Raw genomic sequence first — 25980 nt, 5'->3', positions numbered from 1 at the left:
CTCGAATGGGTTTGACGGGGATTTGGATTTTGTAGCACTATAAAAAGGTTATCTGAAGGACTAGCATTTGGAATGTGCAGGATCTTTCGTTTTTCATTTTGGTCGCGAGAGTTCGGCGTTAAATGATTGATCTTTATTTATATATATATATATATATATATATATATATATATATATATATATATATATATATATATATATATATATATATATATATATATATATTTAGGAGCATATTCGTGTCTCTTGGAAATGGTCGTGCTTCCCATTTAGCGCTTAGGCCTATTTTTAAATCAAATGTATGTAATCGCGTCCATCATTAAACAATGTAATACATTGAACAATGCGCAGTTTTACAGCTGTAACAAACCTCAGTGAATTACATAGGCTAGCGCTTTTTATTTAGGTTTATGAAACGTAAGAGAGAGGAAAAAAAGATAAAGAAAAAAACTTTTTTTAGGCCTACTTGTAAATAATGACATTGTACACATCAGTCTCTGTGAAGATTTATTTTTTAATGCAAAAGATTATTTTTCTAATTTGTATATACATATAAAATATACAATAATTTACAGAAGATAAATGTAAACACTGTATAAATATCAGCAATTCAAATTTTTTTTTTCAAAAGGGCAATGCAAAATCGGTAATATATACGCGTATTTACAATAATAAAAATCTAGACATTAATCTTACAACCTAGCAAACTAGCATACATGTAGTCTACTGAAGGGATTATGCCTAAACAGGCGAAAAATCAATAAACAGGCCAAAATACGCTCTGTAGGCTATCTAACGACATGTAAAAACGTTTGGTAGGAAAAGTTCAGTGAAAGGATGGAATAGACGATGCTGTTTGTCTCCGCATAGTTTCTCTTCAATAAACACCAACAGAATAACAAGCATCGTATGTGAACATAAAACCGTGCCTGTCAAATTAATGGGGGGAAAAGAAGTGTAGCAGACCTACTGGCAGATTTCGTAAATTTTTTTGCTATTTGGGTAGCCTACAATCTTTGTAATATGCTACAAAATATTTGGTTTGCGTGAAAATACATGTGTTCATTAAAAAAATGTGGGCTCAAATTTGGGACTATCCATTTAGGCCGAATTTGGCTGCAGGTATAGGCTAAGCTAATGGAAATGAGTAATGTCATAAGAAATTAAATGCTTATTTATTTATTTATTATTATTTCTTTTAGCCTACTAGGCGTTTCTGCTGTCAATCGCAACAAGCTCTTTAAGTTAGAAAAAAACTTTAAAAAAACTAATTATAAGGGCATTTCTTTAATAAGAGCTTTGTTGGATCTGGCAGATCCCACACTTCAGATCAGTGTTTTCTCGCGCATCACCCATCAACAAGTGATGCTGATCAACAAGTGGCACTTGCCAAATCGGCTATGCCCTCAGTAGAAATAATCTCTTGGAAATTGTTTTCTCTGAGACTAAGACAATCAGCCACACTGTGTTATGTCTGCTTGTTTATAATACAAGATAAAGTCTTCTGTGTTCAGGGGAAGAAGATTCATTGCACTTTTAAAGCCAATTTGGGGACTCTCACTTTTGGAATAAACTGTGTAGTTCACAAGAATAAATTCTTTTAAATTGGTATATTTGCTGAAGTTCTTAAAAGAAAACATATTTGCTATTTCACTCGTCATTTGACTGGCAGAACCGCAGCAGACGGTGAACTGAAGGACGTTCTTCAGTCGGTTAAGACAAATAGTACATTCCGTAGGTCACTGGCCCACCGAAAAGTCCCGGGACTGGTAACGCAGGTCTAGCAAAGGAACTGGACGGTCCGTAGAGGGGTGGAGAACCAACGTGTGTTCCGAGTGGGAACGGAAAGGCGAACGCAGGTAATAATGGCTTGGTTGCAAGTTTTAGTTTCTCTAGTTCGGCCTCTTGAAGCCTCTTTGCCTTCGCCCGTCTGTTTTGAAACCAGATTTTAACTTGAGTCTCTGTGAGGTTGAGTGAATTGGAAAATTCCGCTCTCTCTGCAATAGAAAGATACTGTTTTTGACGAAATTTTCTCTCCAAAGCGAGCAGCTGCGAGGTGGTAAACGGTGTCCGCGGTTTTCGGTTGTTCTTATGTTTTCTGAGGGTACACGGAGGTGGACTTGAGTGCCCTGCGAACAAACAATAAAACATTAAACATGTTAAATTGAGAATAATTATATTACGTTGCTTTGATAACAATGAATCCCTGCTTTTTCAACTTATGCTTCACGTTTATTTTCAGTATTATCAGAAGTATATACATAGGCTATGCGAAATTGGGATAGCCTAGCCTGCTTGAAATGCCTATTAAATTGCCTATATATTCAGATATGAAAAAATAGGCCTAGCCTATTTTTAAATCAAATACATCCACAAATTTATCTTAAAAAGGAATGCGTTTTTGCAACGGAGGTTTTTCTTTGCAGAAGTAGGCTACTGGTCAATTATATTCTACTTTTGGATGACATCAAGACCTTCCTCTACACATCTCACAATCGTTTTATTTTCATACAAAAGCTAATTTCAAATCTAAATAAACTTTATTATATATATATATAGGCTTTATATATATATATATATATATATATATATATTTATATTATATAATATATATTATAAAATTATGTTTATAATTGCCATGCCTCATCACTGAACAACTCACTTGGCGGAGAAGTGTACGAGGGTGTCTGAAACCAGCCGGACTGTCCCTTGTCATTTAGTTCTTCCATATCTCCTCTCTTGCTGTCGGATAGGTTGGAGACGCTCTCCACTGGGATTTTTCTGTCTGCGTAAAGAGCCATAGGCGAGAGCCTCAGCCGCTCATCTGCACTGGATGTCGGAGATATAATACCAGATTCAGATGACGTGTATAAAGTCCGTGTGCTTGTTCTGTCTGATATTAAAGATTCCACACTGAACGGGAGACTCTGCGCCTTGCCTTTACATCCTTTGACAGTCGCTTTATCGTTGGTTTGCTCCTCTTTGTCCGCACTTTTGCGTTCCTGTAGTTTTCCTTCTTGGGAGAGTGGCCCTTGAAAAGAATTCATCATGGATGATAGAGGGGCCATACAATAAGAATATGTGAGTCGTCCTGAATTGTACTCGTTCCCCAGTGCCTTTCCCTTCTGCCGTCGCGCTTTTGCGACGCCTGCCTCCCTCTCCTAGCAGAGCGCACTCGCAGCTATAAACTTCCAAAAGTTCTCTTTTTTCCCTGCCGCCCTCCAATCGGCTTGACATTTCACCCACATGACTTTCCGCATGCTCGTCCTGATTGGTCAAACAAGTTTCTTTGAGACGTCACAATGATTTTGAAAGAAATGTTGCATGGTTAATCATACTTGTCTTGCCGAGGTGGTTTATTGATTGCTCTGGGGGCTCCAGTCTTGGAGGCAAGGAGCCATTTGAGAAGTTTTGTTGCAATTAACCAGAGGGGATGTCTGTATAGCGGGCCTCCGTACTCATTAACTGAACTCTTATTGAAAACATACAGCGAAACAAACCACTTCCTTGGCCTCTTCATCCACAGTTTCTGGGAGATTTTTTTTTATAAAAACGCTGGATAGTGGAGATAGCGGGAAAATATTTATATTGCACATGTGATAGATTTTCGAGAGTGTTATTCAACGCCCTAAGATAAGGCGGGTGGTATTATTTTTTACATTTGTGGTATAGCCTCATTTTTTTTTCATTTTTTTATTTTTATCAAATTGCTTTTTTTTATTTTAAATTCTAAATCGTATCGGGTCTGTTTTACCCAAAAAATGTAACTATGTTCAGTAGAGAAAAAAACAAAACGTTTATCCATAAAGACAAAATGGCAGGACAAAATGATGTGATTGAATTGAGGATGATTTTGTCACGCTGCATTACAGCAATTTAAAGCTTGTCTTGGCCCTTTAAGACTGCAGAAAGCCTCCATTGAGGCGCAACTGGCAACCCCTCACCGTAAGTCAAAGCATTTCATAACGCAGACAAGCCCTGTTTTGGAAGGCGCCAGTCTCGGCAAGATCAAAAAGGAAGCTACCTCAGGGAGAATATGCAACAGTTAACTCCACTTAACCAATTGTCCTCGAAGAGTTTAATGTCAAGGCAATAGCCAGAGGGCAATCAGTTCCCACAGACAGCGCGCACTACTCAGTTAACTGTTGCCTCACTACATGTCTACTTTTAGAAGGTTTAGACTTGATCATTTTTATCATCGGAGCATGTTTACTTTGCAGATTTCTGCGAAAGAATGAACTGGAGCCATTAGCCCAGTAAAGTTTACTTTTAAAACGGATTTAGACCTTTGTGCCAACAAGTTAAATTAACTAGCTACCCTAAATGTAATTAAGCGACTCCTGTAATTAGCCTATATACATTTTAGTTTAATATAAAATTTTAAGCATTTTAGCAGTTCGTTTTAAAATGATAGGCCTACTATAAAAACGCGTTCATTTAAAAAAGAAAAGAAAAGAAAGTTTATTATAGGCCTACAGGAATGTTTTGTTTTATTATTAGTAGCCTGCGACCTGCTTGTGGATCATGACATTCATTTGATCAATTTCAAGACCTGAAGAAGCATATTTCTTCCAGGACGTAGAGTAAATTTTTTATCTATTTGACAAAAGTAGGCCTAATTATATAAAAAAGTAGCTATAGTATAAACGGAAACTTACTGCATAGGCTATTATGTCAGCTAATATAGGCTAGGATGTACAATTTATACGAATCCATTTAAGAACCACATAATTCATCGATACAAACTGCGGTTTGTAGGCTAATTCTGATTCAAACCGGCTATAGCACTTGATATTTAAAATTCAAAATTAAGAGTTGCTGATGCAGTCTGTAAATAGGGCCTATTACGTTTAGTAGCCTAATATTTGATAGATAATTTGTTAAGAGTAATACCAAATGCCTTTTCTACCTTTCAAGATGCGTGTTGTGGACTTCATGCTCTATGTCTTTCAATCCACAACACCGGTGAGAAAAAAGTGCAGTGCTTTTTCTCCTGATCCACAGTGCCTGCTCTCGATAAGGCGGTATTTCAGCGAAATCCTTGGTGAATGTAATTGCTAGGCCCATGTAACCTCCTCCCATGAGAATACCACTCCAAGTGTTCTTCAAAACCAGTGCACATATTGAAACATTTACTAAGGAAGTGGTTTTCTGATTTATTACAAAACAAAATACTGTAAGTAGTGTGTCTATGTGCTACTCATTACCCCAAAATGGCAGAAGCTGACATGGGTTAAGATGTGAAAGAGCCCATACAACTTATATAGCCTATTTATATAAATATGTGTATAGAAAACAGGACCTTTAAGATTATTTGCCTACTGATAAATGGAGATTTTAATAGGCTATTACAATTATTCCCCCAAGTAAACCATTCAAATATTTGCTGAGAATCATTTTTTTTTGTGCAGAATTATTAATTATACATATTTAGCTCACTTTCTACCACAAATTAATTCAGAAAATGTTGAAGTTGCCATAGAATAAATTAAATGTTCTTGGCATTTACGTGAGACATATTTGCTTTTAGATGCTACAAAGGTACAAGTGGACTGTAAAATGCTTTAGAACATAGGCTATATGTATAACGGGTATAACGGGGTAAAAGGCTCCTTTGATTTTATTTTCCTCTAAACCTCTAGATGGCAAAAAACTTGTCGTAGCATTTTCCAAAACATCGGCTTTTCAAAATGCAAGTGGATTTTTGGCTGATCCTTGGCGTGATCACGAGCAGGAACGCAAAGTTCTGCACTACTTCGATGTAATATTTTACGTAAAAAAAAGTTGTCGATTTAAGTAAATGAGAATCGCTAAAAATTATTGTATATATTTAGAAACAAAGGTCTTGTTAATGATTTTCAGTTTTGTTCAAGCTAATTAAAGCAACAGTTTTTCATTAACAGAAGAATATGTAAAGGTAGGCCTACGGTATTTGGGGTAAAAGGCGCCCCTGCTGTTGGGGCGAAAGGCACAATAATGAACATGATAATAAATATCTGGTTGACTTTTCCATTTGTTGACATGACATGGTTAGATTCAGGTGGTAAATATCATATATTAAGTTGGTTGTATTTATACTATATGTGCATTTTGCCCCATACTGGTGAGCCTTTTGTGTGTGCAAGGCCCATCTTGCCACTTCATACACTTATAAGATTTTTAAACAAAATAAACCACTTTTATGATTTATTTTACCACAAAATATGTTGCTCCATAAATGTTCAATACAAACATATGTTTTTTTTTTTTCTGCAATCATACACATACATTTTTTCTTAAATTGTGCCTTTAGCTCTGTTGTACCCTGGTACTACCAGAAGCTGGACTTGCATTACTATACAGTGGGCCACAATGTCCTCATTATTTGTTAACAAACCAAGATTTTCATATTCTTAGAGCCAGTGTCAAAGTTGATATGTTAAAAGACCACATTAAGATTTCTATCTGAAGACATCGCTGTTGCCTTTTGCTTCTATATAGCTATTAAGTAATTTCCTTTGCCGTCATCTCAGGACGTTATTTCATCTCTGGGGAATTTAATGTCATGTGTAACTTTCCTCCAGTCTCCCTTGACTCTCAACCTTTTTTATTGAATAATTAATTTTTCCTGTTACTCTTCTTGAGGTTAGTATAATTGCTTGAAATGTAAACACACAATGTTATTATTTGGGAATCCCTCATGACTTGACTATTGCTCTGCCAATGGAACAATTGCTCTTAAGCAGTACAATACTGTTTATGTTAGTCCTCTGTGCATGAGTTCAAAGTTTTGCAAAGATCTGATTCTTGATGGAATGTTTGCCTATGTCCAAGGGGGGTTACATAGATTTCTCATGCATCCTTAGCTTTGATTCTCATGTTTAAAAAAATAAAGCCAAGCAGAATTCTATGCTGATTGCTGAAAGACTCTTGTGGTTGGAAAATGCATCTTTTCAAAAGGAAAATTGTTGGGAAAAGTTGTGTCAGTTATAAAGTGGTACGTTTTTGTTTGCTCCTAGTTCATTGGATGTAAGCAAACCTAAGTGTTCGAAAACAGAAAAAAAATGTATAGTTAAATAAATACTCCAGATTTACATGACATTAAATGTTTTTTTAATGCCAATTTAGACTAATAATTCAGAATCATGCCAGTATCATGGATGATGCAATAGTATTCATACACAAATGTGTGAAGCATAGTTGAAGTTCAAGTTAAATTGCTATCATCTTGGCCCAACTGACATTAATAGTTCAAGACGTTTCATACCCTCTCCAGCTATGCCGACATGCTGTATGTTGAGCCAATCACAGATGTGTGGTTATGCCATACAGAGAGGACAACCCCCTCCTCTTACACACACACATGCATACACACCCACACACACACACACACACAAACACGCATACACACACATGGCCATTATGAAGTTTAAGGTCACAGAACTATCTCATCTCTGTGGTTTTACAGCTCTATTTTGTGATCTCATCCTAGCATGTTAGTGTCTTTCTGATCTGTGCCTCATTTCTCTTTAGACCATGAAAACCTTTGAGAAAGCTATACTTCTAAGCATGTAAAATCTCAGACTGTCATCTTCAGAGATTTCCATCTTCATAACCAAGTCTATGCTTTTCTATAGTCACCGCTAAAATGGGCCGTCTATAAACATTAAATCTTGAGGCATATCCGTACAGATTGTATTGGCATCATGTTATGATAATCATAGGCATTTAGACGATCAAAGAAAATCCTTGCAGAGGTTTCAAAGGGCACAAGTAACCATTTTAAATGAGATCAGTGTTTTTGAATACTCCAAGGCACAGAACTTGAACTTTTGGCTTCAAGGTTTTTGTTTTTTAATCAGATCTTGTTCTGTGGATAATACTTTGGCTTGTCAAGATCAATTTACATACGCACATTACAGTAGTTCAGTTTTGAGCGTTTTCATCTCTGTGTCAAGCAGTGCCTTAGTGGGGTGCAGTCTCTCCATGGTTCTCCTTAAATTTGGCTACTCTTCAGCCTATTGTACATAAAAGGTTCTCACCCAAGATTTAAGTTAAGATAATTATTATTTTATTTTTCCATTTCATACGTCTATATCATTTAGTGGTAGGAGGTTATTGCCTGCAAATGATTTGATCCTGTCAAATCAACATAATTATGCAGGAAAACGTTCAGAATATTATATATCTATCCTATTATCTTTTGCATTTTTATACATATACCTTAATGAAAAAAAATCCCCATTGAAGTATAATCTCACAATGTTTGGCTTTAGGCTTCCAAAGTGGTGCCCTGTTTCAGAGATTTCCGCCTTTGACTCCAAAAGACATTTCTGTCACAGCGTGGAGGCAAGTAAACTATGTCAGAAGTCATTACAGACCTTGAAAGCAGATCTGTCCTTCAAGGTCGCCATGGAGTAGGATGGACATTTTCATAGTGTGACTGAAAGTTGGCTGATTCAGTGCAATGATTCAAAAACTTAAGTCAACTAGAGGCTGAAATGCAAACTGGTAAAGTATGTTGTAGCAGCTGCGCTAATTGTACCTCTTTAAAAATGTTAGAAACTGCAGTCTGTGTTAGTCTAAAATAAGTATGCATTTAAGTAACTCTTGTTGTGTTGCCAGGGCGATCACAACGGTGGAAATCAAGTTTTGTAGAGTATATCCATTTACTTAAATGCTAAAGAGCACTTTGAAAAGTCAACCTAAGATGAAGTTGTTGCCACAAAGCTCATGATGTCCGTTAACTGACCGCTCACACGAAAAATCCAGAAAGTGGCATCAAGCTCCAACAGGATTACATCTGAGCATTGTTCCTGGGTTTTACAGAGACAATTGGAACCTTAAACCCTTGTCAGAAGCACAATGGGACACAGTTATAGCCCTCTGTGAAATGGTGGCCAAGATGAAGTGTTGATGTGACAGAAGTAGGCAGAGCACAACAGCTGTATCCCACTGAGGGAAAATTAAAACTATCATTTACATCTCACAATCATGACTTTGCCAAGTCTGGGGAGAATTACCTCTTGGATAATGATTATTGCTGTATCAATGACGGCACACAAAAGCAGCAATTGAATCCCAGGCCTCCAAAATAGTGTAAAGTAAATGCTAACAAAACTATATTGCTCTAATGTCTATTACAGTTTCATTTTGTTCTTTTTTTGTTGTTGTCACTTTCTTATTATTGATTCAAGTATCTAAAGTATAATTTTTTTTAAGTTGATCATTGTAAGTTTGTATTTCTATGCCTGAGAGTGTGTACGTTGCAATCAAATATTTATTGATGATCTTGAGAGATGCTTTCTTAACAACTTCATTTAAAAGAAGCTTATCTGTTTTTTTTTTGTGACGTGCAAGCATTAATATGCTTTTAAAACCGAGGTCGTCATCTGTTGTATGGTAGCTTGTGTGCAAATTTTCAAGAGTAAAAATTGTTGTTTCTCAAGAAAAGGGGTTTAGAAAAAGGCCTGGGTCGAGTTATTTCTTTAGTACACTGAAAACAATTTTTTTTAAGAAAACTTAAAATTTTAAGGCAACCAGCTGCAGGACATTTTTGAGTTTTCTCAACTTACGTGTTTGAGTTATCTCAACTTTTTTCATGTTAAATAGTTGAATAAACTTTAAAAACTGAATTTGTCATACAAAATGTAAGTTGGATTTTTTACAGTGTAGTATCTACTCATTCTGACCAGCGTTCTCTTGACGTCTTTTTGAACTAGAACCCAATGGGTTGTTGCGAGTGAAACCGGTGGAGGTCAGGCCTCATAAATGCTTAACTACCCCGAAAGGGAAACTGCTTTGGCAAGTTGGGCTTGTGTTTATGTCCATGCGCATAGGGTTTCCTTAAGATTTTTTACTCTGCCCAGAGGGGGCACTTAAAACAGAGGCCTCGGGTGACACGGATAAGTAGAAAGTATCTTGACCTTTTATTTGACTTAACAAGAGCTTGACCTGACCCAATCAGTTTAGGCTAACATCATGGCCCCAATCCTAAAGCCATTTGACTTCCCCACAGAAAAATCTTGCCTGCTTTAGCTCAACTGTCGCACTCATGTTTTCCAACAATTATAAGGGTAAGTCGCCCATGAACTGCTGAGCATCCCAGCTGAGAGACTGAACCCACCACAGAGCCATGAACCTATTAATGCAGCCTGTCCAATTCTCAGACATTTATATATTGATACACATTATTTTGAATGCATAGGTTAAAAATGATGAGTTCATGGTGTGCAAATAAAGATGTACATACCAGGAATGTATGTACAGTAAAATAAATTATATTCTATTTTATTGAAAATAACCCAATTGCCTACTCTAATCTGAAACTCAATCGTAAAGCAACATAACCAAATGTATGACTCTTGAGGACGTTATTTAGCGACTGCTTGTTATCTGGCTAATTTTAATAGCTACAAAGCACAAATGGAAAATAAAAAAGAGGAAATTTAACAATTAGGTAGTCAGCAATGGAAATGAACACACACCCTGTGTTACATTCATTTGGTTTTCATTTAATGGGCTACATGTATTTTTGTTGTATAAATGCTTTTGAGGCAATATGAATTTGTAAATATTAATATAAAAATTGTAATCACACTTATACATTTTTATGAAATCAGGGACATGCATGTTGCTTAAAGGTTCATTTTACCCAAAAATCATAATTCTGTCATCATTTACTCACCCTCATGTCATTTATACATGTGTGACTTTCAGGTTGTTTCTTTTTTTTTCATACAATTGGGTCCAATGTTGTTTGGACGCCGACGTTCTCACACAGGTTTGGAATTACATGATGACAGAATAGTCATTTTTGGATGAACTATTCCTTTAATGAGAGGATATTGCAAGTAGATTTTGAGAAAATGAGGTGCGGTTTTGCAGTGTCATTTTCATGTCAGGATCATTTATAAAGCATGCTGTGAGGGAATTGCCTAAATGTTCAAGTTTATCAAGTTTAATTGCTGCCCTGACAGACTAAGCATATTTTTTTCATTTACTGGCATTTACAGTCACTTTCTCCTTTTCTCTTTTCTACTCCAGTGTAAATGTAATATCCATTACACTAAAAAGCAAATAACGCTTAAGGGGCACCACAAAGATGACAGCGGACAAAATTGAGGCAATTTTTCTGGACTCTAGCTGTGGAATCGAGCCGAGATTTTTGAGGGAAAGCAAAGGACAATGAGCGTGGTCACATGGTTTTGACTATTGGGATGAGAAACTAATTGTGGCCATTTTGTGGTTTAGTGAGGAACCAAGAATGTGACCACATATTCGAATGCACCAACGGCTCTCATTCTGTCTGCAGTGGCTCTCTGTATGAATCAATGACATAGGTTTTCACAGAAGTGTGAATTATACCTTTTGGTTCTTCAAACTAAATTTGATAAACGCCTGACAAAAAACCAGCACTTAACTGTTCCTCAGAGCACACTTCCCTCTGAAATGTAGTATTGAATTAAAAGGGGCTGTTCTTATGCAGACCTTCCTTGTCAACCACTCCAAAAACATTTGTCTGTATGTCAGTTTCTTCAGTGTAATTAATGCCCTATTTGTCATTAGAATCATTGCAAATGCAATTCTTGATTTCTTTATGGAAGATATTATGCCGGTTCTTGTTTATGATTAGAAGCTCAGGTGTTCAAAGTCAAAAACAGACAAGAAAAGAAGTCATAGTCAGCCTATTCTAGCATCGCTCCTCAATTTACTTGCAAAGAAAACTAGAAACTAAACTGTTTTCAAGCCAGATCAAATCCTACAAACAAAGATCAAAACTAAACAAGACTCATCCATCAAGAGTGCTTTTTTAACATGAGATTTATTTAACTGCTAACACTTATTAAGCACTTGAGACTGAGAGAGTGTTTCAAGCAGGGAGATTTCAGAGGCTGGGGAATGCAAGCACCTCACAGCGAGGCTCTTTAACAGGTACTCACATGATTTAAAGGGTTTACTGCGATTACGAGTGAGACAGGGCCTGAACAAATAAGTCAGCCTGATTGTCCTGAGATTACAATTTCCAAGTCCTCCCATGAAACCCAGAACAAAGAGGAGGGAGGAGAGCAGAGAGGCCCTCTGAATAAACAAGCCTTAAATTCTCACTGAATCTTAGCTCCGCCACATTTATGAACACTTAAAGCTGCCGTGCTCTCATCCGTACCGTACATGCAGAGAGATTCCTGGTGGTGACCGTAAAAACATCGAAATGAGAGCAAAATGTTTATTTTACACTTAGCGGAGGCTTGTGTTTTCATGTTGCCTCTTTTGAAATGCAGACTGTGGGTTGGAGGGGTGGAAAGAGAGGGAGGGGGTTGCGGGAGGATGAAAGCTTTGTTGTGCTTGGGTTTAATGAGCTGGAAAATACAATTGCACTTTTCTGACTGTGAAAATTGCTTTGAGGGCATCATAAATTAGCTGCTGGGAGATACTTCAATTGACAATGCTTTGTGTGATTCCTGCACATGGCTCTCTATGTGTCAGGCGGCGCCTTCAGAGGGATTCAGCCGAAAGAACGCGAGGGGATCCGGGACCTCAGTGCCCGGACAGTCAACTGCTTTTGATCCCTTGAAGTCTTTCAGATGAGATTATCCAAAGTGGTATACAGTGGAAGTCTTGTTAAACCTTATTTTGTGTTTATATTGAGGCCATGTTTGTTAAAACTGTATTCCAGTTGCATTCAACAAATCATGTCTTTGTAGCTTTAAAAAGATAGTTCACCCAAAAATGGAAATTATTTTACTCACCCTCGTGTCTTTCCAAGCCCACAGGACTTTCATTCTTCAAAAGAAGATATTTTGAACAGTTTTTGTCCATATAAAAGAAAGTCAGTTAGGTCAAATATCACTGGTCCCCATTGGCTTTCATTGAATGGACAAAATGCACTGAGACATTTCTTAAAATATCTTCTCACGCCAGTTTAGAAGTACACGAGGGTGAGTAAATGATGACATGATTTTTGTCGTTTGGGTGCACTGTCCCTTTAAGAGCAATTCCACATTATACAAACTTCCAAAAGACAGCATTCTGAACAATGAAAGATGGAACCTTGCATATGACTGAGACTTGTGGTCGAATGTTCTCAGTCATGGTCCATATTCTTCCACACAGTACTTTTCTGGGGCCTCGACCACAGCACAGTAGAGCTGTCCTTTGCCTGCAGGCCTGCATATCTCTGCATTCTAATGCGTTGGTCCCGCTGGGTTTTTAACTTTTGCTCTGTGTAATTGATGGCTTCCACACTCCGGCTGAGTTCCTCGCCCCTCTCCCTGGCGATTGTTGGTATATTTCTGCCGTTTGGGCTCTCAGGTCTGTTATTGTTCTCACAAATAGAAGTGCAAGAGGGGGCTGGGTGAGTTTCGAAGAAGTGCCCCCCTGATATTTAGTCAACTCCGAAGGGCACTTTTCATTCTGCCTTTGCAAGCTTGGCACATGCCTTCTGTTACTAAGTGGCTTTGCATTGAAAGACTCCACAGCTTCTATTCTTCGGCCCACTAGGTGCCCAGACTTACAGCTCTGGCAGCTGCTGGGCCCTCCAAAAGGCTCTATAGAGCGCTCTCTGCAGGTGTGCTCTCCTGCCAGAGCAATTTCCAATCAAAGGCCCTTTTCAGCCCACTCAATGGGAAGCTGACTTCGTATGTGCCACTGCTCGAGAGTAGCATTCACAATGGACGCCTTCTCTAAACAACATTGCTCATATGGAGTACTGCCACTAGGCCTCTTTCTCTCCGGTTTTTCTGTCTGCGATCAGAGCCAGCGGCTGGCGTGGGTTGCTTTTTTCGGTATAGAAGACGGGCAGCTTTTTCCCCCTGCAATTATCAAACGAGTTGTTACACATTACTCATAAGGTGTGGCTCTCCCCTCCTCTCCCTCTCAAAGGCCTCCTCTGTTTTTCTGAAGAAACTGCTGGCAAGCTGAGACATCTATTCATTTGGCTACTTGAGTGTAATTGCCCGGCTCTTTGAAGCCTGTGAGAGGCGAGTGATTTCGCCCCTGCCCTTGGGCGACGGTGGCGACATCTCCGGCGACCTCTGCGATCCCCTGCGGTCGGCGGAACACCTCCGCCAGGGCAGCCTCCATACAGAGCAGGAATAATGCTGCCCAGGCTGCTCAATTTCTCCTCCTTTTCATCTCTCCCTTTGAAACTTTTATTAACAACAGCTTTCACACTCATATCAAGAGGCTTAAGTAGACAAGGGAGCTGGACTCCCCGATGCTGACGGCCGAAAGTCACCACTGCATGACTTTCCTTCACATCAGTGAGGGTTTGAAGCGGGGGCCGCATTGAGAAAACACAGACTTCTCAGTTCACACCAGTGTGCCTGCTCCCCCTCTGCCTTCGTGTTTTGCGTGTCATCTGCGATGTCAAAGAAATCGCCGTTAGTTGTTTTTGACATAACGTGTATCTTAATCACGTGTCTTCTCTCTGAACTTGTTTCATAGATTCTCTGCGGGTTCTTTTTTCTTTTTTTTAGATCAAAGACAGGTTCAATATTGACATCGCTGAGTGTTTTAAAATATCATCCATTGTTTTAGATTGCATGTCTTGATATGACAAATAGCAGTGATAAAAACGCAGTTGAGAAGCATCGCATGTGCCAAGAAAAAAAAGCTAGGATGGGACAGCCTTGCCATAGACAGCCTGGAATGCTTTGAAACATCTGAGTGCCTGAACTAATTAAGTTTGGTAAGTAGATGTTATCAGTTCTGGTCTAATTTCACTAAGTACTTTCGGAGGGTTTTCTTGAATCAACTCCACTTCGTGTTATTGCCTGCCCAGGGCTGTTTACTTTTCTCTTAATTACATTCACAATTCGATAGGGTGAATTACTACTCTATTTACTAGTTACCTTGGAATTTAAGACACAGGTTAAGGTGATGGAACGCAAATGGAATTACATGTGCTTTAACTTGCGTTACAATTTAACACAACAACTTGGATTAACAGAAACTGGGGAAAAAAGTCCTCATCCAGGCCTCATCCATTCAACCTTTGTGTAAGAAAAGCAATGAAAGAATGTGTAATTCTGCTTATTAACCCAAATGACACAAATGTTTTTTAATATATTTAAAAAAAATTGTATATGATTAACATGATTAACTCTTAACTATTAAATATGATATGGTTCCAAGTTATATAATCAGATTCCTGTCAAATTACCCAAAGTTGTCACATTTCCATTGCGCAGGGTTACATGTAGAATATTTCTTCTCTTATGTATTCTGTATTTTGGGGAGGGAAATTCTAACTTCCTAAGTTCATACCATGAACCTTCAGAGCTTGTTATTCTCCACTCCGTAGAAGTCCTGAATGATAAAGCTGGAGACCAGGTAGATACAAGACATGCAGGCTGGACTCTCTCCACTGGGCCCTTTGAATGCTTCAGCATGTATGATGTCACCATCTAAACATACTTTGTCTTTCTCTGCCTGTCTGAAAAAGGAAATAAATGAAATCTCTCCCACAGCCCAAAGCCAGGCATAATGTAATGCAAAAATGTATCTCTCATGTGGCGAACAGATCTGGCCGTTTGACTAATTCAGCGTAGTTGTAAACAAGTTCTAAAAAAAATCTACTTGTTTAAGCTGAGAAGGTGAAATACCTTCTTAGTGTGATATTTAAGATCTAAGTTTGCTGGCAGGGTGTACTTTACACCACTGCCTGAAGACATTGTGTCCTGTCTCATGCAGAGAAAGAGAGAAAAAAGAACACAGGGCTATTATGGGTTTGATCTGGCTCCACAAGGCTCTGATGATAGTCTCAGGAGGGTTAGGAGGTCAAGAGATGCTTTCATAGTAGCATGGATAAAACTAAGCCTCGGGAGACGACAGATTGATGAGACTAAATTATATCACAGACTTTGTGCAAAGTATTAAACAAAAATACATGTAATGAAATACCAAGAGGCAAGATGTCTACATGTCGCCATTGGATGGACGGCAATAAAACCAAACAGGGTTATGAATATTGCATGCTACTTGTATTATTTGCTTTGAGGTTTTTAAGAGGGACGCATTTCCTGTAGCCAAGTCAGCTGGTAACAATTTTGAGACATATTAAAGCAAGTCTTTGCCAAAGAACTTCCCTTTGGGATACTTCGGGAGGCTACGTAAACCAATAATGTAATTATAATCCAGTTTAGTAAGAATTACCGAGTTCTGCATTATTTATATGAGGCACAGTTTAAAAAGATCCCAAGCTTCCCTGTTGACTTTTAGTAGCTTGTTTTATTTTAATACAGACCAGTAAACTGCACATCTTCTCATTGCCAACTATGGGGTGCTAAACTTGATATTTCACAACACTGTAGTCTAAAGACAGAAAGTGATGGACTAAATGAATAAAGTAAGCATCATTAAAGTGATTACAACTATTATAAATATTTAGCACCATATGTAACAGGTAAAAAATATATTTTTTAATATATTTGTATTGCTTCGACTTCACTGGCGTCTCTTTGGTAAGAATGTGGGCCTTTGCCATGTAGAATGCAAAGGAATGTTTGCAGACAGTGAGAACTTGGGAAATATTCAGCATAAAATACAGTTTAGTGCAAACGTCTGTTATTTGGCTTCAGTTTCATCTGAGTGGGTATGTGAGAGCTGTATAGCATAGTGTTCACATGGGGCATTCGTTATCTTAACAAGCACCATATTTGACCCTGGTTGTATGTTTTTCTCTGTATGTCATGTCCTATTACTGACTCAAAAGGCCTTAATGTTCTTTCGGTGCAGCCTTTGAAGAAACACCAGATAAGCAGAAGCAAGTTATGGATTGTATGTGGGCCTACCGTTTTGTCTTTTATCAGTTATCTCTTTCATTAGCCAGTGATCTTTAAAAACATTTTCATTAATTATCACAAATGTTTTGAATAAATATCCAGACATACACATTTTGTTGTTGTTGCTGAAGAAGAATCTTGATCCCATTTACATTGAACTTTTTGTTTACTGGATTTACATTTGACCAGCGAAACCATGGCCAGTACTATGTGCACCCTGTTAAACCATAGAACAATCTGGCTATGTGCATTTCATTGTTTTCTTGCTTTATTTGTTACAGTATATAAGCACACAATAAGTTTCCTTCACTTCTGACACAAGACATAGCAAAACAATGGGGATGAAAAAATGTGCATGGAGAGCCTCAAGTGATAAGCTGCCTTGTTGGTCTAGTATTGTATGTGGTTTTTGCAGACATGTAATTAGGGTTTCTGAGGTCTGGAGCCAGACAATCCAGGGGACAATGGCTCTGAACAATGTGCAGGCTGGACATGTGAACCCTGCCTCTCCCTGCCTCATCACACACAAGGATGTCCAGTTTAGTGTAATGACACACAATTAGAAATAGATATTCTAGGTCAACCGCTTGTTGTGACCACTGGCTGTTTAACCTGGCAAATCTGTATCTAAAACCTATGTTAATCTGCTCTGGATGAGAGGGACCTTTTGAAAGCCTTTTTGCTTCTAATGTTAAAGGGAGCAACTAGTTATTCAAAGTAAAGTGACTTAAAGTGACGATATAACCTACCTACAGTTTGCATTAACTTGACAGCTTCTCAAAACAGTGTAGCTTTTCCATAACAAGAGGTAATAATGAAAAGCAGTAGTCTACAATGGTGCGATGGTGCGAATTTGTAGCGATCTACAGAATAATATTATAATAGGCTATATTTTACATTGATTTAAACAATAATATAATTTAGCCGATTGCTGGTGTTCATAACAATGTAATAGACTATTTTAGGTTTTATAAAAGTTGTGTTTTAGTTTTATGGTGGTAGCTTACAAAAATATGTTCCAAGTACATTTTGCTAAATTTTTATTTAGTTATGAAACTAAAAACAACAACAACAACAACAACAAAAAACAGACAAACGACCAACTAAAACCTGTCCGTTTATTTTTTATTAATTTTTTTGATCTGGTCAAACAATGTTGCACCATCTGCCCCCAGTTTTTATGTACACTCCTGGGCAAAAAAATGGGCCAAGCCAAAAATGGTAAAATATTTAGTCGTCTTTTAATGGTCTTCACAATTTTAATCACAAATCAATGGTCAGGAAATTTGCAAGAATTGCACAAATACTGTAGATAAAGTAACTTAGCATGGAATAGCCTTCCCCAACTTGCAATAGCATTTTTACAGGAAGTATAGAGTCAGTGTTGTTCCACTCAATGTCAATGCTTCGAACAGTTCATAAGTAGTTGAAAAATGTCTCCCAGTTCGTTTGAGTTTAATGTGAGACCAAATATTCACTATAGGGTTCAAAGCTGCTCCCAAGCTACTTCTTGGTTGTCTTTGCAATTTGGTCAGGAGCATTTTCTTGTTGAAAAATAACATCTGATCATTCCTCTTCAGATAACAATTTTTCAGTTTCGGGAAGCAAGCCATTCTGTAATATTATCCTGTTACTCCGAAGCATTAAATTACTTTTGACAGTGAAGTAGCTCACCAATCCCAGCAGCTAAAAGGCTCCCCACACAATGATACTCTTCCTCCATACTTATGTGGTAGAGGTGCATTTCTTATTATATTTCTCACCAGATTTTCAAAGACACCGCTCTGGAGCATCACCATGCAACTCGTTGTAGTTATCTACTTTTTTTGTAGCTTCCTACTTTTTTCCAAAGTATATTTTGACCGTAGTTTAACTAGTTTAAATTGTGTGCGTGTGTATGTAAATTATTACGAATATTGTGATCGAATGATCAGATCCTTGGAAAGGTCTTTTTAGCAGGACTATCTTCACTATCTAGCACTGTGTTGTAGAAATCTTGATATATTTGGTGACCAATTTGATCTTATTAGTGATAACAAATCATTCGTCAAAAAAAAAAGTTCTTAGCTTGCACTTACTTCAGCTATTTATACAGAACCTCATGATGTGCATTGTGCTCATGAACACACTCATACTCTTTTATGCCAAATCCTTTTAAAAATGACCTTTATTTTGTTTTCACATCTCTGATCATGTTACATGCATCTTTAAAATCTTTCCATGCTGCATGTGAAGTTTCCTTGGTTCATCCTTGTCTCTGTCAACATCTTTTAGTGCTCCAAATGGATCTGACATGAGCAAAGAATCACTCAGATTATTGTAATATCATACTTGGGTTCCTGCACTGGAAAGAATGCCTTCATCACTCTTGTGTTTTTGAAGTGCAGCTCCGTTTCTGAAACCCTGCAGCATGTAAGCCCAAACTTCTCTCTAATCAGTAAAAGTAAAATACATATTCGGGAGACACCTACTCAGCCGTAAACAACCCTGCTTCGTATTAAGGGCTGTTGGTAAAAATGTCATTTTTTGAGTACTGTTTCTATTGCCTTTAAATCAATTGGTTTTGTCACGTCCTTCAGGGCTCAGTTTTGGTGCAGAGCAGCCTGCTTCAATTAGTCTGATGGAACCCATGTGGCTGCTATCAGTGCTGCCATCTTCTCCCCACGGTCTCGGAGAAGACTGGCTCCTCTCCATAATAAGCAGAGAGCAAACACTCTCTCTCGCAGTCTGTAATATCACCCCACACCTCTGGACTACACCTCCAAGCTGACCCACATTAAAGCAAACCCAAAGGTTCAAAAGGGACCCGGTACTTCCTATGCAGAGCCCTGTAGATATGAATTACTATCTCTTCCTCAAATAGACTTGAAAACTCTTCAAAGGTGAAAAGCACTTCAAAATAGACATTGCATAAGTCTGTGATACTAAACATTTGCTTGTTTAGGGGATAATGATAATGTAGAAGGGTAGGACTGATTGAATGTTTTAGGAGGAGCTGATTCCCAATATGGGGAGACTTTGATGTTAACAAATATTTGAGTGAAATTTATTAAGGTGTTGGTTCAGATTTGTTGAAATTCATGTAGTAATGAGTACAAATGATATCTCATTGTAGATAAAAATGAAAGTAAAATGCCGCAAAATGGTTTGCAAATGTTCTCTATTCTGAACTTTTTTCCCTGTTATTGATGGAAGAATGAATGAAGAATCTTAGAATGAAGAAAACAACATACCAAAAAATGTTTTGCTATCATCGTTCTACAAAATTATAAATGCTAAAATCTTCATAGTTACTTCTTAATGATCTCATAAATGAGTTTAAAGCCTTAATGTTTTGCTTTTTAATATGAAAACGCTTGTAAAACGCTTGTGGTCTCATTGTGTTCATGAAAACATGGTCTGATGTAATTAAAACTTGATTAAATTTTGTCACCCCACACCACCTTTATAAAGACACAGCTTACCAAATGTAATCATGGTACAATTAAGACCGTTTAAGTGAGGACCCACACTGCCTCAGACTGTGATCAGGCTTGTTTGATTGGCGTGCCTGTATACACAGAGACTAGCCCGGGGCAAGAGAGTGAGACAGGCAGCAAGAGGCAGACGCTCACTGAGAGTCTGACTGTATGGGTCACGGACGCTCCACTGGCCATGCAATCCATTGATCTCCAGCCCCTCTGCAGCCGTGGCACCAGTCCAATTAAAGTGTGAAGGCCTGAGGCAGCATGAGTGCCATCAGTTTTAAATGATAAATAAGAGCTAGCTTAAGGTTCTTTTTGCATTTTCAGTTGTTTCTGTGTGCATGATATATCTCAATTTAGATGTCAAGGGAGATTCAGGTCTAAGGAACATTTAAAATGGCGAAGTTGTGTTCATTTAGTGATTCCTTATTATTCAGCAAACTGTCTCCTCAGTGAAATTTGTGATATAATTTTCTCAAATATTGAAGAGTTCAATGTGCTTTCTACACAAACTTTAATCGGCCGTTCATAACATTTTGGGACGGTGCACACATTTCTTTCATAAGGATGAAAGACCAAAATTCATGAAATCTGATCTTTCTGTTGCAGGCACCATTTCATGCTGGAACAGCATGATCTCCACTATAATTCAGAGCCATTGGAATGGATGGGGCTTTGACACGCAAACAAAAAATCTCTCTAAAGTAAATGTTTCTGCTCAAAGCCAACTGTGATTTGAAATCCCATTATCAAAGCCAACTGTGCTCCGGAGCCTGGACAGCTTGGAGAATCATGTTGTGTTATGTTCTCAGAGGAGTCCTTCTCTGCACAGTCTTTACTCAACTGAGATGACTGCTGCTAATTCACAGTGCAAAAAACACTGGACAATGATTTATTCCACCTTATTCAGGCCTCATTTGTAATCCAAATGTACGGTTGCAAAGGGACAAAAAGCTATTTTCTGCTGGTGCTTTGGATCAAGTGTAAAGATGGCTAGACTGCCCAAGATCAAATCCAAAACGTTCTTGACTATGGTGCAGTTTACTTTCATATGCTCTATCAGTAAATGTACTGCATGCTTAATGTTAGTCTATCTCAATGATGAGCCTACCCAGAGATTTCATGTTGTGAAAATGACAGTGATAAAATAACAGCATTATGATTTGTGTCTTATGACTTTGAAACACTTTGTAAAACATTTCAGACCCTGAGCAATTTTTATTTGCTGTTAATTCATTAACTCATGGATTCTCCATAGAAACAATTTATGAATAATGGTTTTATGCTAGTGTTTCAATCCTGATAACGCTGAAAGAAAGTTCTATTTATGTTACTGCTCAAAGTTTTACAGAACGTCAGGGAGAACAGTTCTGACAACATTCCCTATCAGTCGGTGCAACTTTGAAAGAATTGACGATTGTTTTGTAATCAATCAAGTGCTTTATTGCAGTCATTTAGGAAAAAACTACAGTAAAATGAATACTCATTAAATATTTTTTTATCTGTTGTTTAGCACCTATTTTGAAAAGTTTTTCTGAGCCATTTCTTTTCTGTAAAATGTTTGGATGGACTAACACACGAATACGTTCTGCTCTTGCATTCTGGAAACTTGCGAACTTAGTTTTGCATCAATGTGACAAATTGATTCAAACAATGTCCTGAACTCTGCAATGATTTTCTCCCATTTTTCCTCCCTGAAAAGTGCAGTTCCTCCCCTGCAACAAAAAGCTACTGTAATACTCAGAAGGGTTATCTGTCAGCCCCCCCCCCTCTCCCCCCATAAATGCAGCTCTGCGGCCTGACTGTCTTTAACCCAGCTGATAACGCTTTAGCCTCCTCGTAAAGAATAGGTCTCTTTTAAGTGATCCATTAACGTCCTGTCCCCAAGAGTCTGCCTCAGTCTACTGAAACAAACCAGGAAACCTTGAAGGAAAACAGGATGACAGACAAGCTCCAAGATCAAAGACCCCCTTCGATTCCCTCCGCTCGTTCCCCAGACATCTCCAGGCCTCCTCCCTAATGTTTTCAATTAGGGCCTCTGAGAATGTTTCAAATCGTAACGTTATCAATTAGTCAGCAATCCCTGTGTTTGGTTCTAATGGCCTCGAGTTAGCAGTGAAGATTTAGTGCCTAAGAGATATCAGTACAGGAAAGAAAGGTTTTCATGTAGGGGGAATTTACGACTGTCTGCCTACAGGTTTGCTTTTTCAGAGTTACGTTCTCCACTGAGCTTTTGGGTCAACAGTGTCCAATCCATTCTGGCTCCTTTGAATAACCTGAAATGATTTAAAATAGTGCCATCATTTTGAAAGTGACAGGTCATAGACATTACTATTGTGTTTCTATAACTTGAGAAAACTATTTATTAGTCGTTTGCTCTTTAGGAGAAATATATCAAAGTATTCAGAAACTATTCAGGTGCTTGTGTGATTTAGGTTAAAAAAAAGATGAACTTTTGTCTTCCACTGTGTTAACCTTAAACATTTGCTTTATGTGGTAACATCTAAATTATTATTACTAATTATAAACTTATAGTAATTCTAAATTACTATTTTGCCTTGACTAATTTAATAAAAAAATGTATTCACTGAATCAACTTAAATACATAAAGTTACACCAACAAAGCGAAATTTAAGAGTTACATCATGCAGAAATGACTCCTTAAGGTAACAGTCGCAGGTTACCACCTTTTTTGGTGTTGAAAAATATATAATTGACAGACCCTTTAATTGAGAAAATGGTCCAAGATCAGAAAATTTGCATTTACAATATTTGTGCAATAGTGCTTAAGTATGATTTTATCAGATAATACTTGTTTCCTTGTCAGATAATATTAAATTCCAATTTCATCTAATATTAGATTAGTGTTTACATTGTGAACTAAACCCAGCAGGCTTCAGGGGGTCCTGGTTAACCCGTTCATTCATTTCTGTGTCCTGCTCAGTGACGGCACTCGGGGCCGAGGTCAGGGGGCTCCAGCTGGCAGGCAGGGGCCACAGTGGGACCTGGAGACGGGTATTTCAGACGCCAGCATGGGGGAGACACTTTCACCTGACTGAAGCGCTGGCCATGTGTTCCACCCCACGCTGGCTCTGTGCACCACCTCCCCGTAGTTGTGTTCTGTGAAAAGAACCGAGATGCACGGAGTGGCCATTCTTTCTGAATTATTGCTGTTGTTCACTGTAAAAGTGAAGTACTTTCACAGAAGCTATTTCTACCCGATCTGACCCATAGAAATGACTTCCACTAGTGTAACCCAAATGAAATGGTAATTCTGAATTTATGTATTTAACCGGCTACTTTAGATGCACAATGTTTGATAAAAACACATTTTTTTTTATTTAGTTTTGTTCTATTTATTCTCAACTAATACTTTGAGCTCCTTTCTTGGCCTTGTGTTTCAAAATCAATTACTATGATTTAATTTCAAGTTTCTCTAAACAGCGTTGCATTAATGAAATGTATGTTAGAAACCCTAAACTTGGGTTTCTAGTGTTCAATCCCCATTTATTTTAGACAATGAGAATTTAATTAAGTTTAGCAGTTAATTAGACATCATTAATAGTACATTAATTCCTGACAACAAGCTTACTGTAAAACAAATCACCTGTGTATTCTAACATTTTTATTTTTTTTAACAAACATCCCACAGATTTCCTAGTTCACTTGAAAATATCAGGAGTTTACATGTAAGCAAAGGAGCAGCCAAAGGACAAAAAGCATAAACATAAAACTTGCTTTAATTTGTCTCATTCGATTCCTGGAAAACTCCAGTTAAGCAGGAAAAAGATGAAAAATGGTGCTCTCAAATCTTGCGCATTTCTTCTAGCCAGAAAGACATAGTTTGAATGTATCAGTAAGAGATTAGAGCCGCAGAGTACAATTTACATTCCCTCATTTCAAGGACAAGATGTGTGATAATTGTAAACTCACAGATCACTTCTTCAACAGCGTCTGGGAATTATGGGCGGAGTATGTCATGCTGGAGCTGTGGCATTTTTTTAAGGTGCTGTTGAGAAAAGTAGGACACAATCACTCATTTTCTTTTGCCATACATTACTGCAATATTAATTCAAATTAATTATAGAACACCCTAACTTACTTATATTTTAATATACCGTGGGGCAAAGTATAATGAAAATATTTCAGTTCCTTCAGATGTAAATCTAGTATGAAGCTTATTTTTATTATCTGCATTCATTAGATTGATTGCAATAGCAAAGTATATTTAACAAGCAGGTTCATATTCCATATCAATTAGGTACATGTCAGTTCTGAATAGAGTAATTACCTTAAAAAAACAAATTCTTCCCTCTTTAACTGCCAAATGAGGAGTGCCCAGCCTGCCAGCTGTTATTCTCCTGCCAAAGTACAAAGCACCAAATGCTTAATGGGCCATTTTAGGCCTCCTGAAGTTGTATCTGTCATCCTCTTAAACAAAACATTATTTACTGGGTCTTTATGAGCTCATTTTAAAGTGATTTGTAGTGTGCTTGTTTATACATCCTATTTTGTACATGAAAATATTTCTTATTTACTTATAAGAAAATATTACTTACATTATTAAATTGGAGATAATAAAACTTGATGCAATATGCTATAATTTCAGTTATTTACTATGTCAGACAGCTATAAAATTACCATTTTAATGGTTGGAGTGCGTGTAAAGTGTCTGTGTTTTGGTTCATCGTTGTTTCTTCTTCTTCCATGTGCAGTGTAATTTTATATTAAGTTTTTAAAGATTCGCCATCACTCTCCCTGTGAAACAGCTGGTGGAGTGTTATGGCTCTGTGGCACAGGTTTGTGTCCCATTAGAGGTTATAGGGCTCTATGACTGTGTAAAACCATAAAACAGGTCACAGCTGAATGTATGAGTGTCCATTTTCACATTAGAGTAAGAGTGAACACATGTCCCGTTGTGCTGCCGCGGAGTCGGGTTTCATTTTTGAAGGCCTTCAGTACGCAGCGATTGAGACTCGCTGTAGATGGCAGAACTACCGCTGACCTCAAAGGTTTAGCCTGGCCAGCTCTCATGACTGTTTATTAAAACTGCATGATTCACGCTCTGCCAAAGAGCCTTTTTTTTCTTTGCTGGGAGAGTCTCGTTTATTATTATCAGGGCGGCCCAGTGTTGCTAAGGAGAGCAGGGGCTGATAGCCTGACATCAGCTTCTTCCAGCCTTATGGAGGTAATTGTTGTTTGACTTTTTCCAATACACAAGTGCATCACTTCACACGCAGATGTAACAGCTAATGTTCTAAGTGCTGGCATAATAATAATGTAATTCAAAGCAGGGAAAAAAAAGTGGTTTTATGAAAAAATTGCATTTGCAGAGTGGAAAATGTGTTTAAATAAAAAAGTACAGATCACAGTAAATAGCTATTAAATGGATTTAAGCGTTACCATATGTTTATGCATGTGTTTGTGGCTGGGAAGGTGTGTTTGTGTGTGTGTGAGTGCGTCTGTGTGTTTGCGAACTACAATAAATGTATAATTAGGCATTTTAAAAGAGCCTAATTAAGGGTACGTTAAAATGCAGGGCAGCCCGTAGGCATGGCTGTATTTTGTTCATGTAGTGAGCTTTCACCGGTTACTGTCCAGCTTCACACAACAAACTACATTATTGCCTTTATTTTGCCAGTTTGTCCTTATATTCAAAATGTGCATTTGAGCTTTTCAGCAATGCTTTCAGCTATATGTTAAAAAGAGAGTTCTCGCAAAAAATCTGTTATCATTTACTCACCATCCAATCC

At 37.8% G+C, this 25980-nt stretch overlaps 1 protein-coding gene across 1 annotated transcript; it reads right to left on the bottom strand.

Moving 5' to 3' along the window:
- Positions 1-457: 457 nt before the first annotated feature.
- msx3 (muscle segment homeobox 3) lies at positions 458-24808 on the bottom strand. The gene is made up of 2 exons (XM_082154038.1): positions 2663-24808; positions 458-2129 (listed from the first exon to the last, which is right to left on the bottom strand). Exons 1-2 carry the CDS (start codon positions 3066-3068, stop codon positions 1714-1716), a joined length of 822 nt encoding a protein of 273 aa, XP_082010164.1. The 5' UTR covers positions 3069-24808; the 3' UTR covers positions 458-1713.
- Positions 24809-25980: the final 1172 nt, after the last annotated feature.

Source organism: Leuciscus leuciscus (assembly GCF_965113295.1).
Source record: "Leuciscus leuciscus genome assembly, chromosome: 22".
In the NCBI taxonomy this organism is placed as follows: domain Eukaryota; kingdom Metazoa; phylum Chordata; class Actinopteri; order Cypriniformes; family Leuciscidae; genus Leuciscus; species Leuciscus leuciscus.
The sequence above is the reverse complement of the archived record's forward strand: the minus strand, read 5'-3'. Positions and strand labels throughout refer to the sequence as shown.